The 19,578-nt window shown below is 55.4% G+C and overlaps 1 protein-coding gene across 5 annotated transcripts in view; it reads right to left on the bottom strand.

Annotated features, from left to right (window-relative positions):
* Nucleotides 1-19,578, bottom strand: part of VIPR1 (vasoactive intestinal peptide receptor 1) — a 31,390-nt gene that overhangs the window by 1,437 nt on the left and 10,375 nt on the right. The window contains exons 2-12 of one of the 5 annotated variants that reach the window (XM_061127869.1): nucleotides 18,136-18,244; nucleotides 13,950-14,057; nucleotides 9,981-10,087; nucleotides 8,257-8,363; nucleotides 7,711-7,843; nucleotides 5,142-5,295; nucleotides 4,555-4,615; nucleotides 4,282-4,348; nucleotides 3,817-3,908; nucleotides 928-1,057; nucleotides 660-701 (exon numbers count right to left, since the gene is read on the bottom strand). In XM_061127869.1, coding sequence (XP_060983852.1) covers nucleotides 660-701; nucleotides 928-1,057; nucleotides 3,817-3,908; nucleotides 4,282-4,348; nucleotides 4,555-4,615; nucleotides 5,142-5,295; nucleotides 7,711-7,843; nucleotides 8,257-8,363; nucleotides 9,981-10,087; nucleotides 13,950-14,057; nucleotides 18,136-18,244 — 1,110 coding nt within the window. Of the gene's footprint in view, nucleotides 1-659; nucleotides 702-927; nucleotides 1,058-3,816; nucleotides 3,909-4,281; nucleotides 4,349-4,554; nucleotides 4,616-5,141; nucleotides 5,296-7,710; nucleotides 7,863-8,256; nucleotides 8,364-9,980; nucleotides 10,088-13,949; nucleotides 14,058-14,167; nucleotides 14,182-18,135; nucleotides 18,245-19,578 lie in introns of those variants that run through there. The other 4 variants (XM_061127870.1, XM_061127874.1, XM_061127871.1 and 1 more) reach the window with 4 other exon arrangements.

The following is a 19,578-nucleotide window of genomic DNA, read 5'->3' as shown; positions in this document are numbered from 1 at the left end:
TGGTCAGGCCCGCTCCAAGGAAGCCTCCCGCCATGCTGACTGGGCTGCAGTCCGTCTAGGATGCGGAGGCAGGCAGTCATATCCTCTTGAGGAGTCTAATGTGAGGGGCCAGATGCTACTTTGGGCGCTGCAGAGATGGGACCTCCTTGGAGCCAGGCCAAATCAAGCCATTGGAGTTCGGGGAGGTGGGAGCCAGAGAGGATCAGAGAATGCAGTCTAGGCAGGGAGTGGGATGCTGCAGGGGGTGGGTGGCGGTACTCTAGTCTCCAGATCCTTGCCCTCTAAATCACTGAACTCATCCAAGTAGATTTTTGTGCTTTGTAACCAGGCTCCACAGTGACTCAACCTTGCTGCCTCCACCCATCCCCGCTCACACTGTACATAGCCACCCAACACAGCACTTCTCACACTCTTCTCTCACGAATCACACAAATCCCCGGAGATTTTCTTCAAAGCAGATTCAAAGTCAGCAAGTCCGGGGTTGTCCCAGAAATCAGCATTTTAAGCAAGGTCCTAGGTGCCATCACTGACGTACTAGTCTGAGGACCACCTTTGGCATAGCAAGGTTTGACCCGTCTCTGCTCCACGCATCAGGGTTTTTGGACCCTGGGGCTACCAGACTTCTGTTCCCTGGCCCCCAGGGTCTGGGAGGGGCTTACCTCACCATTCAGGAAGCAGTAGAGGATGGCCACCACGAAACCCTAGGGAGGAAGGGAGCAGAAGTGAGGTAGACAGACTCGGAGAGCCCCAAGCCCTGCCCCACCCATGTTCCCTTGGATAATCAAAGGGCTAAACGTAGAGTAGGTGCTTAGCAGATACTTATTACAGTGAAAAGATTGTCATCTACGGGCAAGAGGCCAAGGACCCAGGAGAATCCCCTCCCTTAAAGCCCAGAGAAGAATGCAGCCTTATGTCCACAGTTCCTACCTGGAAAGACCCCACGACGAGCTCAAACACCATTTTCACTTCAGCCTTAAAGTTGTCGGGGAAGAAGGCGAACATGATGTAGTGCACGCCAAACAGGGGGATCAGCAGAAGGGTGGACTTGGCCAATCTCCTGGGGACAGGGGAGGGGCAGGCAGTGGGCATGGGTGTCCACACATGTGGATACAGAAGACAGGGACAAGGAGCAGGATGTGTGAGGATGGGCTGTGGGGTTTCGTAAGCCCTATATCCACATGTTTCTGTTCTGCATCTGCAGTGCCTGTATCCTCATGCTCCCCCGGCCCTCCTCTCCTGGACAGGCTCATGAGAGAGAGAGAGAGTGTGTAACCCCTCTATTTCACTTCCTGGAGGAGAGCACATAAAGGAAGACCACTGCTGAAAAACCCAAGGATGATGCATAATAGTGGCTATTTCAGGCTCCATGGCCACTAATGAGGTATTAAGCAATGGGAGATCATGGTTTCTCTTTCTCTGGTCTCAATTTCTCCAATTTGTACAATGGGGCGAGTGTATGCTCAACATGGTCAAGTAAGAGAAGTGCTTTTTCCTTCTCTCTGTTGTGTCCAACTCTTTGGGATCTCACGGACTGCAGCACACCAGGCTTCCCTGTCCTTCACTATCTCCCGGAGTTTGCTCAAACTCATCTCCATTGAGTTGGTGATGCCATCCAACCCCTGTAAACTTGGAAGTGCTTTGGGCACTACAAAGTGCAATGTTTTCATGAGAGACCAATGCTTTACTGGAATTTGAGGGCCTTTGGGAAGGAAGGCTTTGTCCTTGGGTAGCTGACCACATCTGTCCAAGGTCACTTGGGAGGATGGTGGGTGCTCAAGTTTGTGCTTGGTCACCAAGGGTGACTCGGGGTCAATTAGCAAAGCCCTGTCTTTGGCTTCTCTGCTGTGTCCACTTCCCCAGGAGTTGCTACCTTTTCTGGGATCACACCCCTTTCCCCCTGTCTCCCCCTGACCAATACATGCAACCCCAGCATTCTCTGAAAGACCAGCTCTTTCTTAACCACCCTTGTGTGTTCAGCAGGGTCCACAGTCACTTGAGATGACTCACCCCTTTCCCGTGGAGCAGGGCTCATCCTGGTTCAGGCCTCCCAGCCAGCCCCCTGACCTCATAGTTAGTCCAGGCAGCGTGAACCCACAGTCCTCGCGCTGGGAGAGGTCTGAGGGCTGGATGTGTCTCTGCCTTTCTCTCTCCTGCCTTGGCAGTCAGTCCAGGGGAGCCTAGCCCTGAGCCTGAGGACCTACCCACTCCTTCCTGGACCTGGTTCCCCACCACACCAACATCCCCACCCCTGCCCACCACTCCTTGGCTGCAAACCTATCCCACGCACCCGCCACTGACAGATGGAGGCTTTCTTTAAATTGAAGGCTTGTGGGGAGGTGGAGAGTGGGAGCTGACAGTCCCTCCACAGGGAGCTCCATCTTCCACTCCCCCCACCTCTTCTGCCTGCCAACAGCTGTTCAGTTTCCACCTCACCCACGTGGACCTGGCGATGACCGGCTTGCTCTGCCTCAGATCCAAGCCCTTTTGAGCAGTTGTGTGTTTGGGGGAAACAAGGCCCCGCAGGCAAATTAGAGGAAGAGCGGGCACAGGCCTGCTGAGTTAGCCCTCGGGCCCACTGCAGCCCCTGCAGGGCCTTCCTTTCTCAGACTGGAAGGGAAGCCCCGCCTCCACACCCGGCAGGAGGGAGAGCTGTCACACCAGGAACTCAAGTCGTTCTTGTCTCATCAGAGAGAATCGCAGGATTCCAGAATAGAATCCTAAATCCAGCAGCTCGTGACATTCTTTCTAGCCAGATTAGAACCACAGCACAGATTCCCCAGAGAGAAGCCGGGCCCAGGAGAACATTCTAGAATCCCAGGACTGAAAGGCCCTAGTGGGATGTCCCAGGTTTGTCTTGTCCGTGCAGTGCAGATAATCAATCTCCTGTTCCCATCTGCGGGTGTACAGACCGACTCACCCTCCCGTAGCCACCCGCTTTGTGTTTCTCTAGTTCTGTCTTCCAGTTTAGTTGTTTTAATGAAACCTGCCAGTTCTCTCATCCCCCCCCCCCCCCCAGCTTCCACAAGCACAGGAATGCCCCTCACACCTTTCAAGCAAGGCTATGACCTCTGTCCCCACAGACACTGTGCCCTCCCCCCGCCATGGTGATGTGGTCCCAAACCTTTGAGGAGGAGGAGGGAGTATGGGTCAGTTTCCTCATCTGTGAAATGGGTACAATTTGGAGGAGACTTGGAGAAGGAAACAGCAACCCACTCCAGTATTCTTGCCTGGAGAATCCCATGGACAGAGGAGCCTGGCAGGCTACAGTCCATGGGGTCACAGAGAGTCAGACATGACTGAGCAAATAACCCGTGGAGGAGACTATATGGATGGAATGAGATGAAGCCTGGAAACCCCATTGCACGCGCCTGGCATGTAACCTGCGGGTGCCGTTGCTACTCTCAGGGGGTACTGAGCCCCGAATGTGGCTGTTTCCTTGGTAGACCTGGGGCTCCCCCGAGGCATCCGTCTACCGCACCCCATTTTTGAGCCAGGCACAAGTCAGGCACTGGGCACGTGGTGTGAACAGGACACAGGTTATCTCCTATCTTCTTGAGCTCCCTCGTTTAGCAGCAGATACACAGCAGGGCAGATCACATTCTAGGCAAGTCGTGAAGAGAAGTAGCCTTGGGACTCACGGGCCAGGTGAGGGCGGGGCTGGGGACATGTGTGGACTGAGCCAGGCCATGGCGTGGAGCTGGGCAGAGCATGGTGGCTGTTTGGTGACTCTGGCAGGGAGCTTCTAGGGAATGGGGGATGATCTGAGGACTGGAGCTGGGGATATTGGGAGGGCCAGGGCCCTGGGTCCGTACTCACGAGTACGGGCTGCTGTCACTCTTCCCGACATCTGGGGGCCGCAGTTTCTGAACCAGGATTCCAATGATGCGAATGAACAGGATGAAATTCACCTGGTGGGTGGGGGGCCAAGGTTAGGTGGTCAGAGAGGGGAGGAAGGGTGTCTAGTCCCCTGGAATGATGGCCTTGTCCCCCAGGGCCCAGTTACCGGTCTATTGTACCTTTCCCCTAGCTCTTCCCTCTTCGGGAGAGTCATCCAGGAACCCTCTTTCACACCCCCAAGGTCTGGGCCTCCCCATTTGCTTTCTCTACTCTAGAGGAAGAACTGCTGGGGAAGGAGTTGGGGACAGTCCTGCCTTAGGCATCGATCAGGAAGTCTAGGTTTCAGTTCTGACCTAGACATGAATGTCCAGTGGGATCTTGGCCAATTGTCTACCCACTCCGGGCCCAGTCTCCCCATCCCTAAGTGGTGGAAGGAGGCCTTACCAAGATGGAGGCGAGGATGGGGGCCTTTATGATCCACCACAGTGAGGAGTTGATTGTGTCCCAGCATCTGGGGCAGGAGATGGAGGGGAGAATGAGGGAGCTTGTCCTCGGCCCCAGAGAGTCAGTCCTCCTCCCGCTGTCCCCAGCTCTGCCCCGGAGCCCTTTAAAAACCACTGGCCCAGAGTCTGTTACTCCCCAGCCCCTCCTGATCCCACCCAGGGGATCTGCCCTGAGTGTAGGGAGCCAGGAGGAGGGGGCAGGCTGACAGCTCACCCATAATCCTCAAAATGGATCCTGATGATGGTCCACACCAGGGTGAATGTGCTGGGCACCCCTGTCAAGACCGAAGGAGAGAGAAAGAAGAGAGGGCACAGGAGAAAGAGGGAGAAATGAGGCGGAAGAACCAGGGAGGGATAGGGAGAGAAAAGGGAGGGTTTCCAATGCGGTCACTCATGGTGGCATACATAGACAGTTCACTCTGCAGAGATACTCTCCTGAGGGGGCGAAGCTTTAAGACTGCAGGACTGTGCCTGTCTGCACAGTCTTTCTCTCCTTTTGGCAGAGGTGCTTTATAGATTAGCAGCATCCCTGTGTGTTTCGAGGGGTGAAGGGGAAGTGGAAGGATGTTCAGAGAGCCTGTCTGTCCCACAGGTCAGCCCGAGGTACAGCTGGAGCCAGAGGGCGCCTGCTCAGGGGTCAATTGGAGGACTTTTCTCAATCCTTGGCTGAGTGCCCTGCAGGTAGGACTTGAATCCCAGCAAGACCTAAGGGTGCAGGCTGGGTTGGTACCCGCCCCCCTAAAGAGCTCCCCCAGCTTTGCCCCCTTGTTCCCATCCTGACAGCCCTCCCTGGTACCATACCCCAGCCGATGAATATGTACCCCCAGAAGTACTTCCGCTCAGAGAAGAAGGAGACGGCGAGCAGGGTGTGCAGGTAGAGGCCCTCCACCAGCAGCCAGAAGAAGTTGGCCATGACACAGTACTGGAATAAGACCACGGCTGCCTTGCAGCCCACCTGCAGGGGAGGAGCAGGGAGGGGGCTCACTGGAGTAAGCAGGGGTCCCTGCCTGCCCACATCTCTGTCTGAGGTGATCAAAAGGTATACTGTACAGCCAGCTTCCCAGTTAGCACTAATTTTAGATCATCAGATGCTTTGGAATAAGCTCAAAGTTTTAATTATCCACCCATGAATTTATTATCTATTTATCTTCCTATCTATATATCTAGTAACTCACCTACCCACCCAATCATCCATCTACCCACTTATCCACTTATCCATACACTTACCCACTACCCCCAGCATCCACTGTCAAGTCACCCATCTTTCTATCTACCATCCGTGCATCCACCCATCATCTGTCTATCGGCAACCATCATCTTCCATCTGCCAATCCATCGACACACTCACCTATCAGTCTCTCCATTCATTTATTATCTACATATCAGACATTCACTATGGACTCAGACACCTGGACATCTCTTCATCCATTCATTTATCTACTTGTCCATCAGTCTGCTCCTCCATCCACCCACCGATATACCACACCCCTCTACCCATCATCTATCCAATTTTTCTTACTTCATCCTTCTATCTTCCCACCTACTCAAGTCATCCAGACATTATTTACTCAGCCATCCAGCTACCAATCCATCCACTTACCACCTCTGCTACTCAATCACCTTATTCCAATTACCATGGAAAGTAGCTGGAAGAGGTATAAGGGGGAATTCTTGCTTTTATTAGCAAGAGTCCCTTGAGTGTGTAGGGAGAAGAGCTGTGGACTGTCTCAGGAGCCTCAAGGACAGGGGAGGGGAGGGGGAACAGAGCACCTGTAGCAGGGGGCACTGTGAGCTATAAAGCAAATAAGGGGGTTAGATGGAATTGTTGGGGAAAGATAGGGACAGAGAAGAGGAAGAGAAGGGGGATGAAGAAATTAGAAAAAAAGAGGGGAGGGGAGAGGTGATCATTCCTCTTGGGCGGTGAAGAAGCTGGGTGAAGAATGGGTTCCCTAGACAGGTGAGTGAGGACAGGGGAGAAGTCAGGGACACCTCTGGGGAGGGCAATCAGGGGCTCTGGGAGGCCCGGCTGGCATGATTAGAAGGTCTTCTGGGCCCTCTGTCCTCTCCCAGAAACAATCTTCCATTTCAAAGTGAGCCCAGAAACGTGTAAGCCAGAGCTTAGAGACACCGACCTCCAGGAAGTCTTCTATTTTCACTCCTCCCTACCCAGGCCTCAGGTTCCCACCATTCTCTCCTGTGCCCTTGGCTTCGAAGCGTCCTCAGAGAGCAGACTCCACTCCTCTGCCGGCTGGAAAGTCCTTCCTCAGGTCTTACTTAGGTCCCTCCTGTAGGCAGTCTGTTTCCCCTGCCCTCCCTCATTGCTTGTCAGCAAGAATAACTCAGATCTTTAACAGGGCAATGATCTGTGCTTCTTCTTGCCTTAGAAAAGCTTCACAGAGCAGCTAATGCATAGGGAAGCCACTATTACCCTCAACAAGTGCGCTGGAGGCTGCAGGCTGCTCCCCAGGCTCTGGGGCTCATGTCCCATGGGTCTGAGCCCAGCTCCCAGGTGAGGTCATCTGAGGCACTCTGGGAATGACCAGGGTGGCCCCTCTTGGTGTTCCTTCTCCCTTGAGACACCTGAGATTCTACCATCACTCTCTGCAGAGATTCACTTTCAATCCCACTCTTTGGGGAGAAGGTACTGCTGACCCCTGAAGTAACACACTACCTCTGAGGTCCCTCATTAGGCAATGAGTCATTGACCACAAGGGGTAGATGGGAGACAGGACTGGTCTTAAGCTCTCTGTCTCTGCTCAGGGCTGTGGCGCACTCAGGGAGGGACTAAGGAGATGGACTCCTTAGTGGTGGGCAATGACTTCTTTAAAGGCTCTCAATCTCCCTTCCCTAGGCAGGTCCAGAGTGACTGACGGCAGGGGAAGAAACGAAGAGCAGGGCGGTGTGGGGTGGGACTGGCTCCAGGTGGCCATGGGGGGAGGAGAAAGGGGGGCATGATGAGCAGAGCCCTGGGGATGCGGATGGCAGGGAGGAGGGTTGGAAGGAAGCTCAAATGTCCTTGCATGATGGGGAAACTTGAGGCAGGGAGTTCCCTAAAGTCCCATGGGAAGTTAGCAGCAGAGGCGGGAAGGGGAGGTTATGAGCTGTGGCCCCAAGTGTCCCTTTTCCCACCCAGGAGAGGTGTTTCTCATTGGCAGGAGGAGGTGTGTGAACCCCCAGATGACCAAGCACCCCCTCCTGCTGTGGGAGCGAAGTGGGATTCAAGGAACTGGCAGGCAGGGTCAGACAGGAGTTTGGCCATCTTAGGAGAGAGAGAGAGGGAGAGAGAGGGGAGGAAGACAGGAGGGAAGAGAGAGAGAAGAGGAGATTCAGGAGAGAGGGCAGAGGGCGGCAGGCCTGGATGGGTCCTCACCGAGCCCTTGGAGCAATGGTCCGTCTCCCCACTGTTGAAGAGGGCCAAGTCTTTGATGAAGACGGCGGCGGCCCTCAGGATGAAGGATATGAAGAGGTGCATATGGATGTAGTTCCGTGTGCAGTGGAGCTTCCTGTGGGAGGCGGCCAGATCTGGGAGGCCGAAGAAGGCCTCAGACCCCCGCCCCATCCAACACGTCCAGCGCTCTGAGAGAGGGGAGGACTCGAAGCCTCTGAATGCGGACCCTACCCTCAAGGGGGACCCTGTCCCCCGGCATCCTATCCAGATGTGCAGCCTGGCTTGCCGTACCTCCTTCCAGGGCACAGGCCTCTGGTGACCTATCCCCCGGTGACCGGCTCCCTGTGAGGGACGAGGCTGACACAGGGGAACACTCTGAGTGGCCTGCTGTCTCAAGGGGAGGCTGGCCTGGCAGGGGGGCTGGGGCAGGACTGGATAGGGGCTGACCGTGGAGCGAGGAACAGCATGCCTGGGAGCGGAGTGACCTGGTCGGTCTCTCTGAGGCCTGTGGCTCGGGCTTGTCCTCACCTGAACAGGCTCAGGATGGCCGTGGCGACCAGGAGGGTGGCGAGGGACAGGCTGTAGCCGATGGTGTAGCCGGTCTTCACAGAACTGTAGAACACTGTCTGCTGCTGCTAGAGGGAGGCGGGGTGAGGATCTCGGGTGGGGTGAGGGGCGCTCACCTAGGCGCGGGGTGCCCTATACATCCTGCCTCCCTTCCCCTGCCTTGGCAGATGAGGAGGCTGAGGCCTGGGGCTCCCAGTCCCCAGACCCCCTGACTCCCTGGTTTCCACAGACGAGTCAGGGCTGCTTCCCAGGGTGGAGGCGGAGGGTTGATCTCAACTCTTCTCTGCTCCTTCACAGGAGAAAGGTCAGTGGGGGAAGGAGCAAAAATGCCACACGTTCCACTGGCCCATCCATTCATTCTTCGGTCATGTGTCCAGCAGACCTTCTGAGCCAACTCTGGGCTTGGTATCCTTGGGCGTAAGACTGCTCACCCTTCAGACCCTCACACGATGCCCTCCCTCCCCACTGAAGACAATAGTAAAGAAGACACTTGTTGTTTAGTCTCTAAGTCTTGTCTGACTCTTTGTGACCCCATGGACTGTAGCCCTCCAGGTTCCTCTGTCCATGGGATTTCCCAGGTAAGAATACTGGAGTGGGTTGCCATTTCCTCCTCCAGGGGATCCTCCCGATCCAGGGATGGAACCCAAGTCTCCTGCATTGACAGGCAGATTCTTTACCACTGAGCCTCCAGGGAAGCCCAAAGAAGACACTAGGGGTGGATCGTGTCACAAATGTGTGACTTGTCGGGGCTGGGGTTAGCAGGAGGAGGGCATTCTGGCCTTTCTGGGGAGGTGGGACAAAGCTGGATGCCGAGGGCTTCCTGCTGCCCCCGCCCCATGGATGCACACACAAAGCCATGGGCAGCCCCTCCTTCCTCACTGCCTCCTACTCCCTGCTGGAATAGAGGCCAGTGGTTAGAAAGGACTTAGTGGATTTAGATCCTACCTGAGGATCTGGTGGGCTTTGAAGGCCTCTGAGAAAATTACTGCCCTCTTGGGAGGAATAGAAGTCCCTATCTGTGAAAGGCATCAGGAGTGGGACAGAAGTCATCACAGACAGCCAGACAGTGTTCACACATCAAAGCTGTGAGGGGCTCCTAGCTTGGGACTCCAATCACATTCCAGGCTTCCCATCAGTATCTCTCCCTGGCTCCTGGCCCCACATCCTTGGAGAGACCACTGACAGTCTGCTCCAGGGCAGATCCCTGCCCTGGGACCGAGGACAATGGCCCTGGCCCTGTCTCTGACTGGCTGCTGGGTATCTGAGGCCAGTTCCCTCCAGGATCCGCACCTCGGTTTCCCTTCTGCGTGAGACAGGGAGGAGGGGTTCTGTCTGCCCTGCTATGTCCAGGGCTGGAGCAAGGTTCCTGTGAGGGAGTGGGGTGGGCTGGCCTCACGGTGAGGTCTCAGCTTTGCTGCTGTGTGTCATCCTCCTGGAAGCCCTCTCCTGGAAGCCCTCTCCAGGACCCTTCAGGGGAGCTGGGGGATGAGCCCCTGGGAATGTGGGCCTGGAGAGGGAGGAGGCTTGGGGAGGGCAGATGCCAGGAGTCCTGGCTCCTACACAGAGGGCAACCATGCCCCTTGGTGGGAGAGAGTGGAAGGAGCCAGCAGGCCTGGGCAGTTGTGTGTGTGTGTGTGTGTGTGTGTGTGTGTGTGTGTGTGTGTGTGTGGTGCATGGAGGCCCACCTCATCCAAACTCGATGAATTGTCATCCAAGCCACAGGCAACGGGGTAGGGGCCAGGCTCCAGGGGCGTCCAGCCCGCTTCGGTGCAGCTGCGGCTCACGTTGCGGCCTGGGTGGAGGGTGGGGTGGAGAGGAGAGAGGGTGAGGTGGGAGCTGGCAGGTTGGAGGAGTAGGCATGGAGTCTGTCTGTCTGTGGGCTCAGCCCTACTCTTACCATCTGCTGCAGCATCAGGTTCCAGCTGTTCTGACCTAGATGCCCAGGATATCATGGGGCAGCCTGGGGCAGGGAGAAGCCCCTCCAGGGCTGCCAGCGGACCCTCTCACACAGATGACAGGGCAGACATTGCTGCCCCTTGCTCTGTATAAACCTGACCTCAGGGCGATTTAAACCCTGATCCTCATCACAGGCAGCCTGGATCCTTGGCAAGGACTGATCCCTGACCCTTGGCATGAGCTGAATGCTGACCCCTGTCACAGGGCCATGGATGCTACCATGTCAGATGGTTTCTTGGTCCCGTGTGTACAGACAGCAGCCTTCTGGCTGGCGTAAGGGGCCCAGGCCTGCCCAGTCCTCCTGGGTCAGCCTGCCTGGGCCTACGAGTCTGGGTTTCCTTCCATACCCTGGGGGCCAGGGGTTCAGATGTGCTGCTGGAGAGGGACCAGAGTAAGGCAGGAGGTGGGTAAGAGTTGGAGGACATCGTATAAAGGCACAGATGTGAAGTCCTGACACATGGAGAAGTGGGAGTTGCTGGCAGGGGCACCTGCCCAGGCAATGGCAAGAATGAGAAGAAATGAGCCGCACAGGATTGCAGAATCTCGGGGCTGAACCGCTGAGGCTGGGTTTCCAGGGCAGTGCACTGTCCTCTGTCCCTGGAGGCCCAGGGCTGCAGCCAAGGGATAGGACCATTAATGGGCCATGTGGGGTGAGGGGTACCCCTTAGGGTCTCACTCTTCAGGGCAGGGAGGGGCTGGATAGGAAATGGGTGGGACAAAGGGGGCCCCCTCGCCTCTATCCTAGGACTCCTTACAGAGACTCTGAGTCCAGGAGAGAGACCGCCTGCCAGGCTTGTGGTGGGAGAGGGAGGGAGGAGGAGGAGGGAGAAGGAGGAGGAGGGAAAAAGGAGAGGGAGAGAGGATGAGAGGAGACAGAACAGGTAGGAGGAGGAGGTAAGAAGTTGAGAAAGAAGGTGGGAGGAGAAAAGATTAGGGAAAGAGATCAAGCGAGTTGACCAGGAAGAAGTGAGAAAGAAGGTGGCTCCTGACATCCTTGCCCTCTAGCTGCTTTCTCACCTGGGCCACTACTGTCAGCACCACCACCGACATCATCACCATCACCATCATCACCATGGACGTTTTGAGAACTTTCCCCAGGTACACTGGATAGAGCACTTCAGGCACATTATCCTTTTTGGAGCCCCTCCATCATCACAGTTGGGGAGCCAAGCTCCAAGAGGCTGGTCACTTTTCCAAAACCACATAGGAGATATAGGGTAGAGCAGGTATGGTCCCCACACTCTCCCCAGGTGACTTGGACCCTCATCTGCACTGAGGTGACTGAGGACTTAGTTCAGGCGTCCAAGTGCAGAGCTGTAGGAGGCGGGAGGCGTCAAGTCATCCTGAGCTCAGGGAGGGTCCCTGCACATGTTTAATACTTCGAAACTTGGCCGTGTGCTCAGAGCATCCCAGGTAACTCCCTTTTCGCTATTTCCATGAATCTTCCTGGCTGCCATTTGAAGGAGGTGTTCGTCACCCCACTTTCTGGATAGGGAACTGAGGGATGGCTAGGGGTGGGGGGATCTCCAGGAAGGAGCAGTCGGCTGGGTCTCTTTCCACTGTGAGGTTCCTTCCTGCCACTGTGGCAGGAAGGACTTTGCAGAGGAAGGGGCATTGGGCTAGGCCAGTTCCCTGGCTTACACTTTTTCCATCTGGTTGCCCAGGAAAACACACCCTTTCCCTTACAGATTCAGCCCCTAACCCAGTCTCCTATTCCTCACCATCATTTTCGGAGGCTAAGGCCGCCAAGGATAGCTGCGCAGGTTGTTCACTGCACAAGGGCATCTGGCTGACGGACCCCGAGGGGTAAAGTGCACTTCCTACTCAGCTTGTCACAAGGTGGGTTCAGTGAGCGGTTGACTCCACCCGAGGAAGAGTTGCCTTCTCTCATCTGCCTGAGGGCTCGGTGGGGGCCCCAGTGAGGCTGGCAGCCTCCGCGTTAGCCAGATGGTGGGCTGGAGTTCCGGTTCTCAAGTGAAGGAGCTGCCTTCTCAATTCCAGCAGGGACAGAAGGAAAAGCCTCAGGAGGGATGCAATTAGCATAGTGTCAGAGTGGAATGCAATTGGCGGGCGCTCCCAGGGATCTGAAGAAAGGCTGGTTGCCAGGCTCTGCTGAAGGGAGCATGATGAGAGCTGCCCCAGGGAGCTCAGCTCCTACCTGCCCAGGTGCTGGGTCCCCCTGGAAGAGGGCTGGGCTAGGTGGGTGCTGGCCTGGACTGTGACATGCCTCTGGCTGAGGCATGTCACGGAGGCCACCCTCAAGGAGAGCACCCAGATCTCCTTGACCGCTGAGCACGCATCCCTGAGCACTTGGGGGCAAAACATGACTGCCTCGAAGAGACCATTTGGTCCCCCTCCCATTCTCACTTTACAAACAGGGAAATAGGCCCAGAGGGGGAAAGGTTACCTGGAGAGAGAGACTTTTTGCTCATCCTCTCAATTCTTATCTAGGTCCTGTCCATCACCACCCCTTACCACCCCAGCCCTGCTCCTCCCTCTGTCCTCCCCCAGCTCATCAAACCCATACCTGAGTGGGGCACACATGACCCCTCCCCTCCGTCTTCCCCCACCTGCCTGCTTCCCTCCCCTGACTTGCTGTCCACCCAGGTCCAAACCATCATCATCTCTCCTCTGCCCTGGTGTTGGGTTTTCCCATTTGTACCCCCAGACTTCTCTCTTCTCACAGAAACCAGTTATCTGTTAAAAATCCCCAGCTGGATTGTGTCCATCACCCGCTTAACTTCCGTCATGGCTTCTGAGTGAACTTAGGGAGAGCCCACATCCTGGCAGTCCTCCAGGCCTCTGCCCGCCTGGTCTCTGTCTTCTCCTCCCTCGCCTGAGCTCACGTGGCCTCCACTGAATTTCCTCAGGGCTCATACCACGGGCTGTGGATCCTCTCAGCGATCCCCCGGCTAGGATCTTTGAGACTCTTTCCCAGCCGAGGTCTTCAGACAGTGGTCCCAGCATCACCTCCTTGTAGAGGCCGCCAGGACGGCTGCCTTAGCTTGCTTCTGCCTCTTCTCTTTCCCAGCACTGCTTACTACTTATATAATATTTGCGTGTGTTTTCTTGCTAAACGTCTCTCCAACTAGAACATGAGCTCCCTGAACACAGCGCATTTTATCCTTCTGACCCATGCTGTGTTTGTCCAGCCTAGTGCCGGTCAAGCTAGTAGGTGTTTAATGATCATTCTCTGAATGAAAGCATGACTGACTGTGTGCCCTAAGCCCCTTTAATTATTCAGTATCAAGACGGCCCATTTCCTGAAGAGGTTCCCCCTTTTCTTTTCTGCCTTATACGCGCATATTTACTTAAGCAGGACCTGACAAGTTGTGTAAGAAAGGCCAGTTTCGCAGAGTCTGAAAGGTCATTGCCTCCAGGTAGTGAAAGAATGAATCAAGACCAGCCCCCCAAAATGGGAACGTGGAAGCCATAACTGTCAATCAGTTATCAATCGCTGAACAAATATTTAGTGAGCCCTTCCCACACGCTTATCTTTCTGGGAAGAGCTAATCAGATCTCATGAGCCCTTCAGAGAACTAATAGTGCAGCCTCTTCCGGGAAGGCCCCCCACCCCCGATTGCTCTAGCCCCTTTGAGCACCTCCTTTGTTGTCTCACTTCCCTGAGAGGTGATTCCCCACTCCAGCCACCTCTACTTCTGCCACCCAGCTCCCGCCCTTCAACCTGAGGTTCTTACCTTGAATGGGGGAGAAGAGCTTAAAGATGAGGGGACAGGCCAAGACAACCACCTGGCCCCTAGGGGTGGCTGGCCAGCAGGTGAGGTTGTCCCACATCTTGCCGCAGCCTGTGGGGTGAAGGCAGAGGACACATGGGTCAGCGTAGTCACCAGGTGCCTCCAGCCTTGGTCCTGAGCCCACAGGCACCCACTCGCTTCCTCCTTGTTTAGGCTCCCACCTTGAGGAGCCTCCAGTCTGAGGGGAGACAGGGAGGGAGGAGAAGGAGGCATAACTACAGGTCTATGGTTTTTGGTGGGAGACAGAGCTCCCCTTGTGTGTTTCGAACAGCGGAGGAGGTTTGTTTGTTGCGGAGATTGTGAGGAAGGGCTTCCCCAGCATCCGATGCACAGGCGACAGGGATGCCAGGCAGGCATTGTGCGCGGTTCTGCACAGCGGTGAGCAGTGTAGCATCTGGGACTCTCAAATGAGTCGCTGGGCGTTTGCACAGACGAAAATCTTTTGTAATGACCAGAGGCTAGACTCTTACTCCATTTTACAGATAAACACAAGGCACTTATTGTACGGGTTTGACAGTACAAGTTTTCCAGGAAAGAAGCAGCCAAGTAAAAGGAGAGAAGCCTGGGCTTTGCTGTGCTCTGAACTTTACTAAGAGTTGTTCAATGTTTTGGAAAATCACGTTACTTATGGCAATGCTGCCCATGAACCTGGGTCAGTGATGCAACCAGCGTATATATCAATCTACATTTAAAGCTCTCACATTCTCAGAATTTATATTTATAGGTACAACCTTTAGACTCTGTCTTCTTATCTTTTGGTGTGATTGTGCTGGAATGTGTACACAGTATTTTATTATACATGTCTTTATTCTATTTTTGTTTTACGTTATAATTAGGACATCATTAAAAAAAAAGGTGCATGTCCTAAGTTTCATTTTAGAATAGTAAAGGAGGCGTTAGGAAATATTTGTAATAAAAAGTAGCTATTGGGTATGATAGGGTGATGAATATACTAGGGTTTATCTAGTTCTTGAGGAGTCTTCATAAAACTCATAAGACAACACCAAATTACCATATGGACTGTAGCCCACCAGGCTCCTCTATCCATGGGATTCTCCAGGCAAGAATACTGGAGTGGATAGCCCTTCCCTTCTCCATGGGATCTTCCCAACTCAGGGATCAAATGCCAGGGCTCCTGCATTGTAGGTGTATTATTTACTGGCTGAGCCACCAGAGAAGCCCACCATAAAACAACACAAATGCCTCCAATCCAATAAAATTGTGAACTGTGACAGGGGCTGGTGATTAGGGAGCAAATTCGGATAAAACCCTGTATCACGGGCTGTGTTCTCCACTGTGCATCTGTTCACCTTGCCTGGTGAAGCCTGCACAGTGGGGCTTTTAGGGGTTCACTTGAATAGGCAGATGCCAATGCTGTGGTCTTGCCTGTTCAGGGTCTGGGTGCCCCTGAGGAACAAGGACTCCTCTGGATGCCCTCCCCCAAGGGAGGTTTAATTGTCTCTTTGCAACACTGCCAGTCCCATAGATTTACTCATGAAACCCAACCCCTGAGCCAAAGTCAACGCCAGCTGGGCCAAACCCAGCCCATCCCAGGTCCGAAGGTTCACGAGTTCCCAAGAACGGGGCCTGGGAAGAGGAGGCAGAAGGACATCCCCACTCGGGGAAGAGCCTTGAGCCTCTGAATACGAAGGTGGGCCAGCAGTGGGGAGGGGAGGGGTACCTTCTGGGGAGCCAGGGGGCACCTGCAGCTGAAGGCTGAGAACACCTGGATCTCCGAGTCCTGGCCAGAGAGCACAGGCTCCCTGCCTTGGGGACCCCATCCGCTACCACCCATCCTATCCTGAGTCTTTTGAGGCCTCACTAGGGCTCCAGTCTCTCTTCCATCCCTGTGCCCACATCTTTGGAGGCCATGTAGCTGCCAGTCAAATCTTGCTAGATCCTGTTAATGGTATCATCAGCAAACACTTATGCAGCCTTTATATGTGGGAGACATTGTTCTACCCTCTTTACGCTAAGAACTTATTTAACCCTCCCAATTTACTGACAAGCAACTGAGGGACAGAGCCATCACACAACTAGCTCCAGGTCTCTGGCAAACTGCTTGCCCTCTGCCTGATCTGAAGGACTCGAGACCCTTTCTCTGGGAATTCTGCCTGGCTGGTCTGTGGATAGCCCTAACGATGCTGGGCATACCCTGGCTTGCAGGCCAGCTATTGTGTCTGGGTTCTTGCCAGGCTTCGGGCTCTGTAGATTTCCAGCAGCCACCCAGATCAGGAGTGGATTCAGAACTGGGTGTCCTGAGCTCAACTTCACCGGAAGCGGCAGAGAGAGGAGGAAGCCTGGGCTCTGCGCTCCAGGGGCGGCCATGCTTGGCCTCGAGGAATCTCAGTACCGTCAGCGCTGGGCTGTGAACTGCTGGGGTACAGGCTGGTGGGCGGGGTGGGGCTGGGGGGAGCCAAGGTCAAGGGGCTGCCACCTGGTCAGGGAGGCTTCCTGCAGGAGAGAGCAGGGTCGGGAAGCTGAGGTGGGGGACAGCCAAGAAAATGCTGGGCATCTGGAGCGCCTGTGGTTGTGAGCTGGGCCCGGGAGTATTCTCTGTGTGTCTGCCCCCGGGAGGCCACACAGGTCCCACCGCACAGGTCACCAGGCCCACAGAGACCCAGGGCCCAGGCTGGCTATGCGTGCCCACAGTGGGGCTGCAACCTCAACGGGAAAGAAAGCTCAGCCTGGGTGCGGGATGGCGAGGCAGGGTGGGGACCTCTGCTGTGTCATTTTATAGATGTGTGTGCACAGACACACACACTGACAAGCATTCCCCGGCACACAGAATCACAGACACACATGTAAACATGCATACAGGTATGCTTACTTGAACATGGAAGAACCAGACATAAGCAAACACAGGCACAGAGAGACACACACAACTCACGGACACACATGTATAGACACGACTGAGCATACCACAGACATTCACACACACACACACACCACAGGGCAGACATATCCAGGCAGGTCCAGGCTTACACAGACATATGCCTCCAACATGCAAAGACACTCAGAGTCAGACACAGAGCTACAGGCTCCAGAGGCACAGAGGCAGTCCTAGACAGGCGTGGGCCAGGTGTGCACAGTCAGATGTGCACGAACACGCAGAGTCCTGCGCAAGGTCATGGGCAGACTCACCGCCCACAGACCCTTCATGGCCTCCTCTGCATCTCAGGCCGACTGCCTGGTGACAGAGTGTTGGCTTCCTACAGGCACCCTGTGCCAGCAATGACCTCATTGGGATCACAAGGGTGGCCTGCCCTCGGGGCCTGGGAGGTGCTCTAGTGGGGCCTAGAGTCCGGTGTCTGGGCGTCTCCGGGCTGCCCATGATCCCGGATCTCACTGTTGAGAGTTTCCAAGGCTGTGTGCAGCCTGGTCTTGACTTCCTGCCCCAGAGGCAGGGGTGGGGGTGCGGCATACAAACTGTAGGCAGGTCTGGCTAACCCTCCCCCGGGCCATAGTTTCAGGGCCTTGGGAGACAGAAGGCCATCCTTCCTTGAGAGCTGGGAGAGGTAAAGGCCATCTGTGATGCTGCACACACTCAGAGCTGCAGGAGGTGGGAATCAGAGCTCAGAAGGAGGGTCTTAGGATGGGGTTCATGACTGTCAGCCTCAGTGAGATGGGGGGACAGGGAAGCCAGGAAGAACAGATGCTCCCTGCTCTTGAGCCAGACTGCTATGTAGCTGTAACCCTGGCTTCAGGGAGGTGACCTCTGGGAGAGAGACCCGGAGCTGGCCCAGGCACCCCACTGCTTCAGCCCTCCCCCCCACCTCAGAGAGGCGTGAATTGTACACCCACTCCCCACCCGCCACAGGCAGTTGGCCTTGGCACCTTCTGACTTCCCAGACTCTCTGCTTCTCCACATCCTGCCCGCCCTTCTGAGTCTGGCTCCAGCAACAGCTTTTAAAGGAAGCCCTCTATTTCCTTCCATTCTCACCCCACGGTTGCTGAGCCAAACGTGGGGAGCACAAGACTGGGGAGTGAAGACCAGAGGGTGATATCATGTGATCCGATGGCCCTGTAGCTAGGCAGCCTCGATCTGAGGGTGCAGCAGGGCTCACGGTGAGAGGAAGGTGGGCTACGTGGAGGGGGGAGGGTTCTTTCTTGCCATCAGGGGCCTCACCTGCTGTTTCATTCTCCAGCTGCGCCTCCTCCAGGCACTGCTCATGCTGTACCGCGATCATCCGCAGATAGTCACACTCTTCCTGCTGTAGCCCTGCCGCCCAGCAGCCCTGGGAGAGCGAGACAGGGAGGGGGACCCGTCAGCCTCATTCGTCCACAGCCTACCTGTCCGTCCGGGGGCTCCAGGAGCATGGGGCTAAGCAAGGACCAGTCGCCGGACTGACCCAAGTTCCAGACTGAACCCCAGCCGCAGTCTGAACTCGACCTTAGACTGAAGTCTGACCTTGACCTAGATCTGACCCCAAACTCTTATCCGGCGTCCCCCGCAAAGCCCTCTGCTGTGAGGGCCCTGTCACGGCTTCCTGCTGGCTCCAGTAGTAGTGTGGCTGTAACAACACTGTCTCTGTGGGTGGCACGACTCTGGACAGAGGTCAGAGGGCCTCTCCTTGGAGCCCAGAGCTGGCCCACAGGATCCTCCAGCTTGGGCTGGGAGCCCTGGGTCCCTGTTTCGGTCTCTGTGGATGAGTGGGGCCCGGCAGGTGCTACCTTGTTCTGAGTTGGACCCTGGCTTCTGGTCCTCGGAGCCAGGCCTGGGAGGAGTCCAGGAGTCTGACTCCATCTTTCATCCTCTGTCCCCATTCCTGGAGCCTGTGCTTCTTCCCCTGGGTCACCAGGCAGGGAGGGGAATGCTGGTCTTCCTTGACCAGACTCTCCACCCCCCTTCTTAGCTTCTGAATAATTCAAGCTCTGGCAGATCTAGTGAGGACAAGGGAAGTCTCAAGCAGTAAGAGAGGCCCCTCTAGAATGGCTCACAATCCAACCAGGCCTCCTCTTGCAGAGGTCACCAAGAAGCCCATGCTTCCCCCTCCCTCCGCTGTGCCCTGGCCAGGGACTAAGGGTAAAGTCAAACCTGTGTGCCAGGGAGATATTGGCATTGGGGCTGACATGTGAGTAGGGGTGAGAGCTGCCCAAGAATAGCTGGAAAAAACAGGTCTTGGGAGTCAGGTCTTGCGGAGGAAGGTGTGGTAAAGGCCTCAGTGAAGGATCCACTGGGCTGGTGGCAATTTCTGCCAGTCTCTTTGGCATTAGGGAAGTGGCTGCCACCCTGCTTCCTCATCTCTGCCCAGGGAGAAGAATGTCACAGTCCCCAACAGGGCTATGGGGTGAGTCCCGCAAGATTGCTCCAGAATCAGAGTCTCTTCCAGCTTGTCCCCCTCATCCTGGGACAAGGGCTTGGCCCTCAGTTTCCCTATGAGCCAAATGGACCTTGGCCCCCTCCCCTGATGACTCTAAGGCTTCTTGTGCAGTAGGGTTTCGGGGAGAGCACAGGTATGTCAGGGGGTTCCCCTTATTTCCTTCTTTTAAGGAGATCCCTGTCTGGCTGCTAGGCACCGAGGCTGTGACTTTAACCATTGCTCTAGACAAGTCAGTCCCACTGTAAGCA

This window comes from Dama dama, chromosome 24 (assembly GCF_033118175.1).
Source record: "Dama dama isolate Ldn47 chromosome 24, ASM3311817v1, whole genome shotgun sequence".
Classification (NCBI taxonomy): Eukaryota; Metazoa; Chordata; class Mammalia; order Artiodactyla; family Cervidae; genus Dama; species Dama dama.
This window is presented reverse-complemented; position numbering and strand designations above follow the sequence as displayed.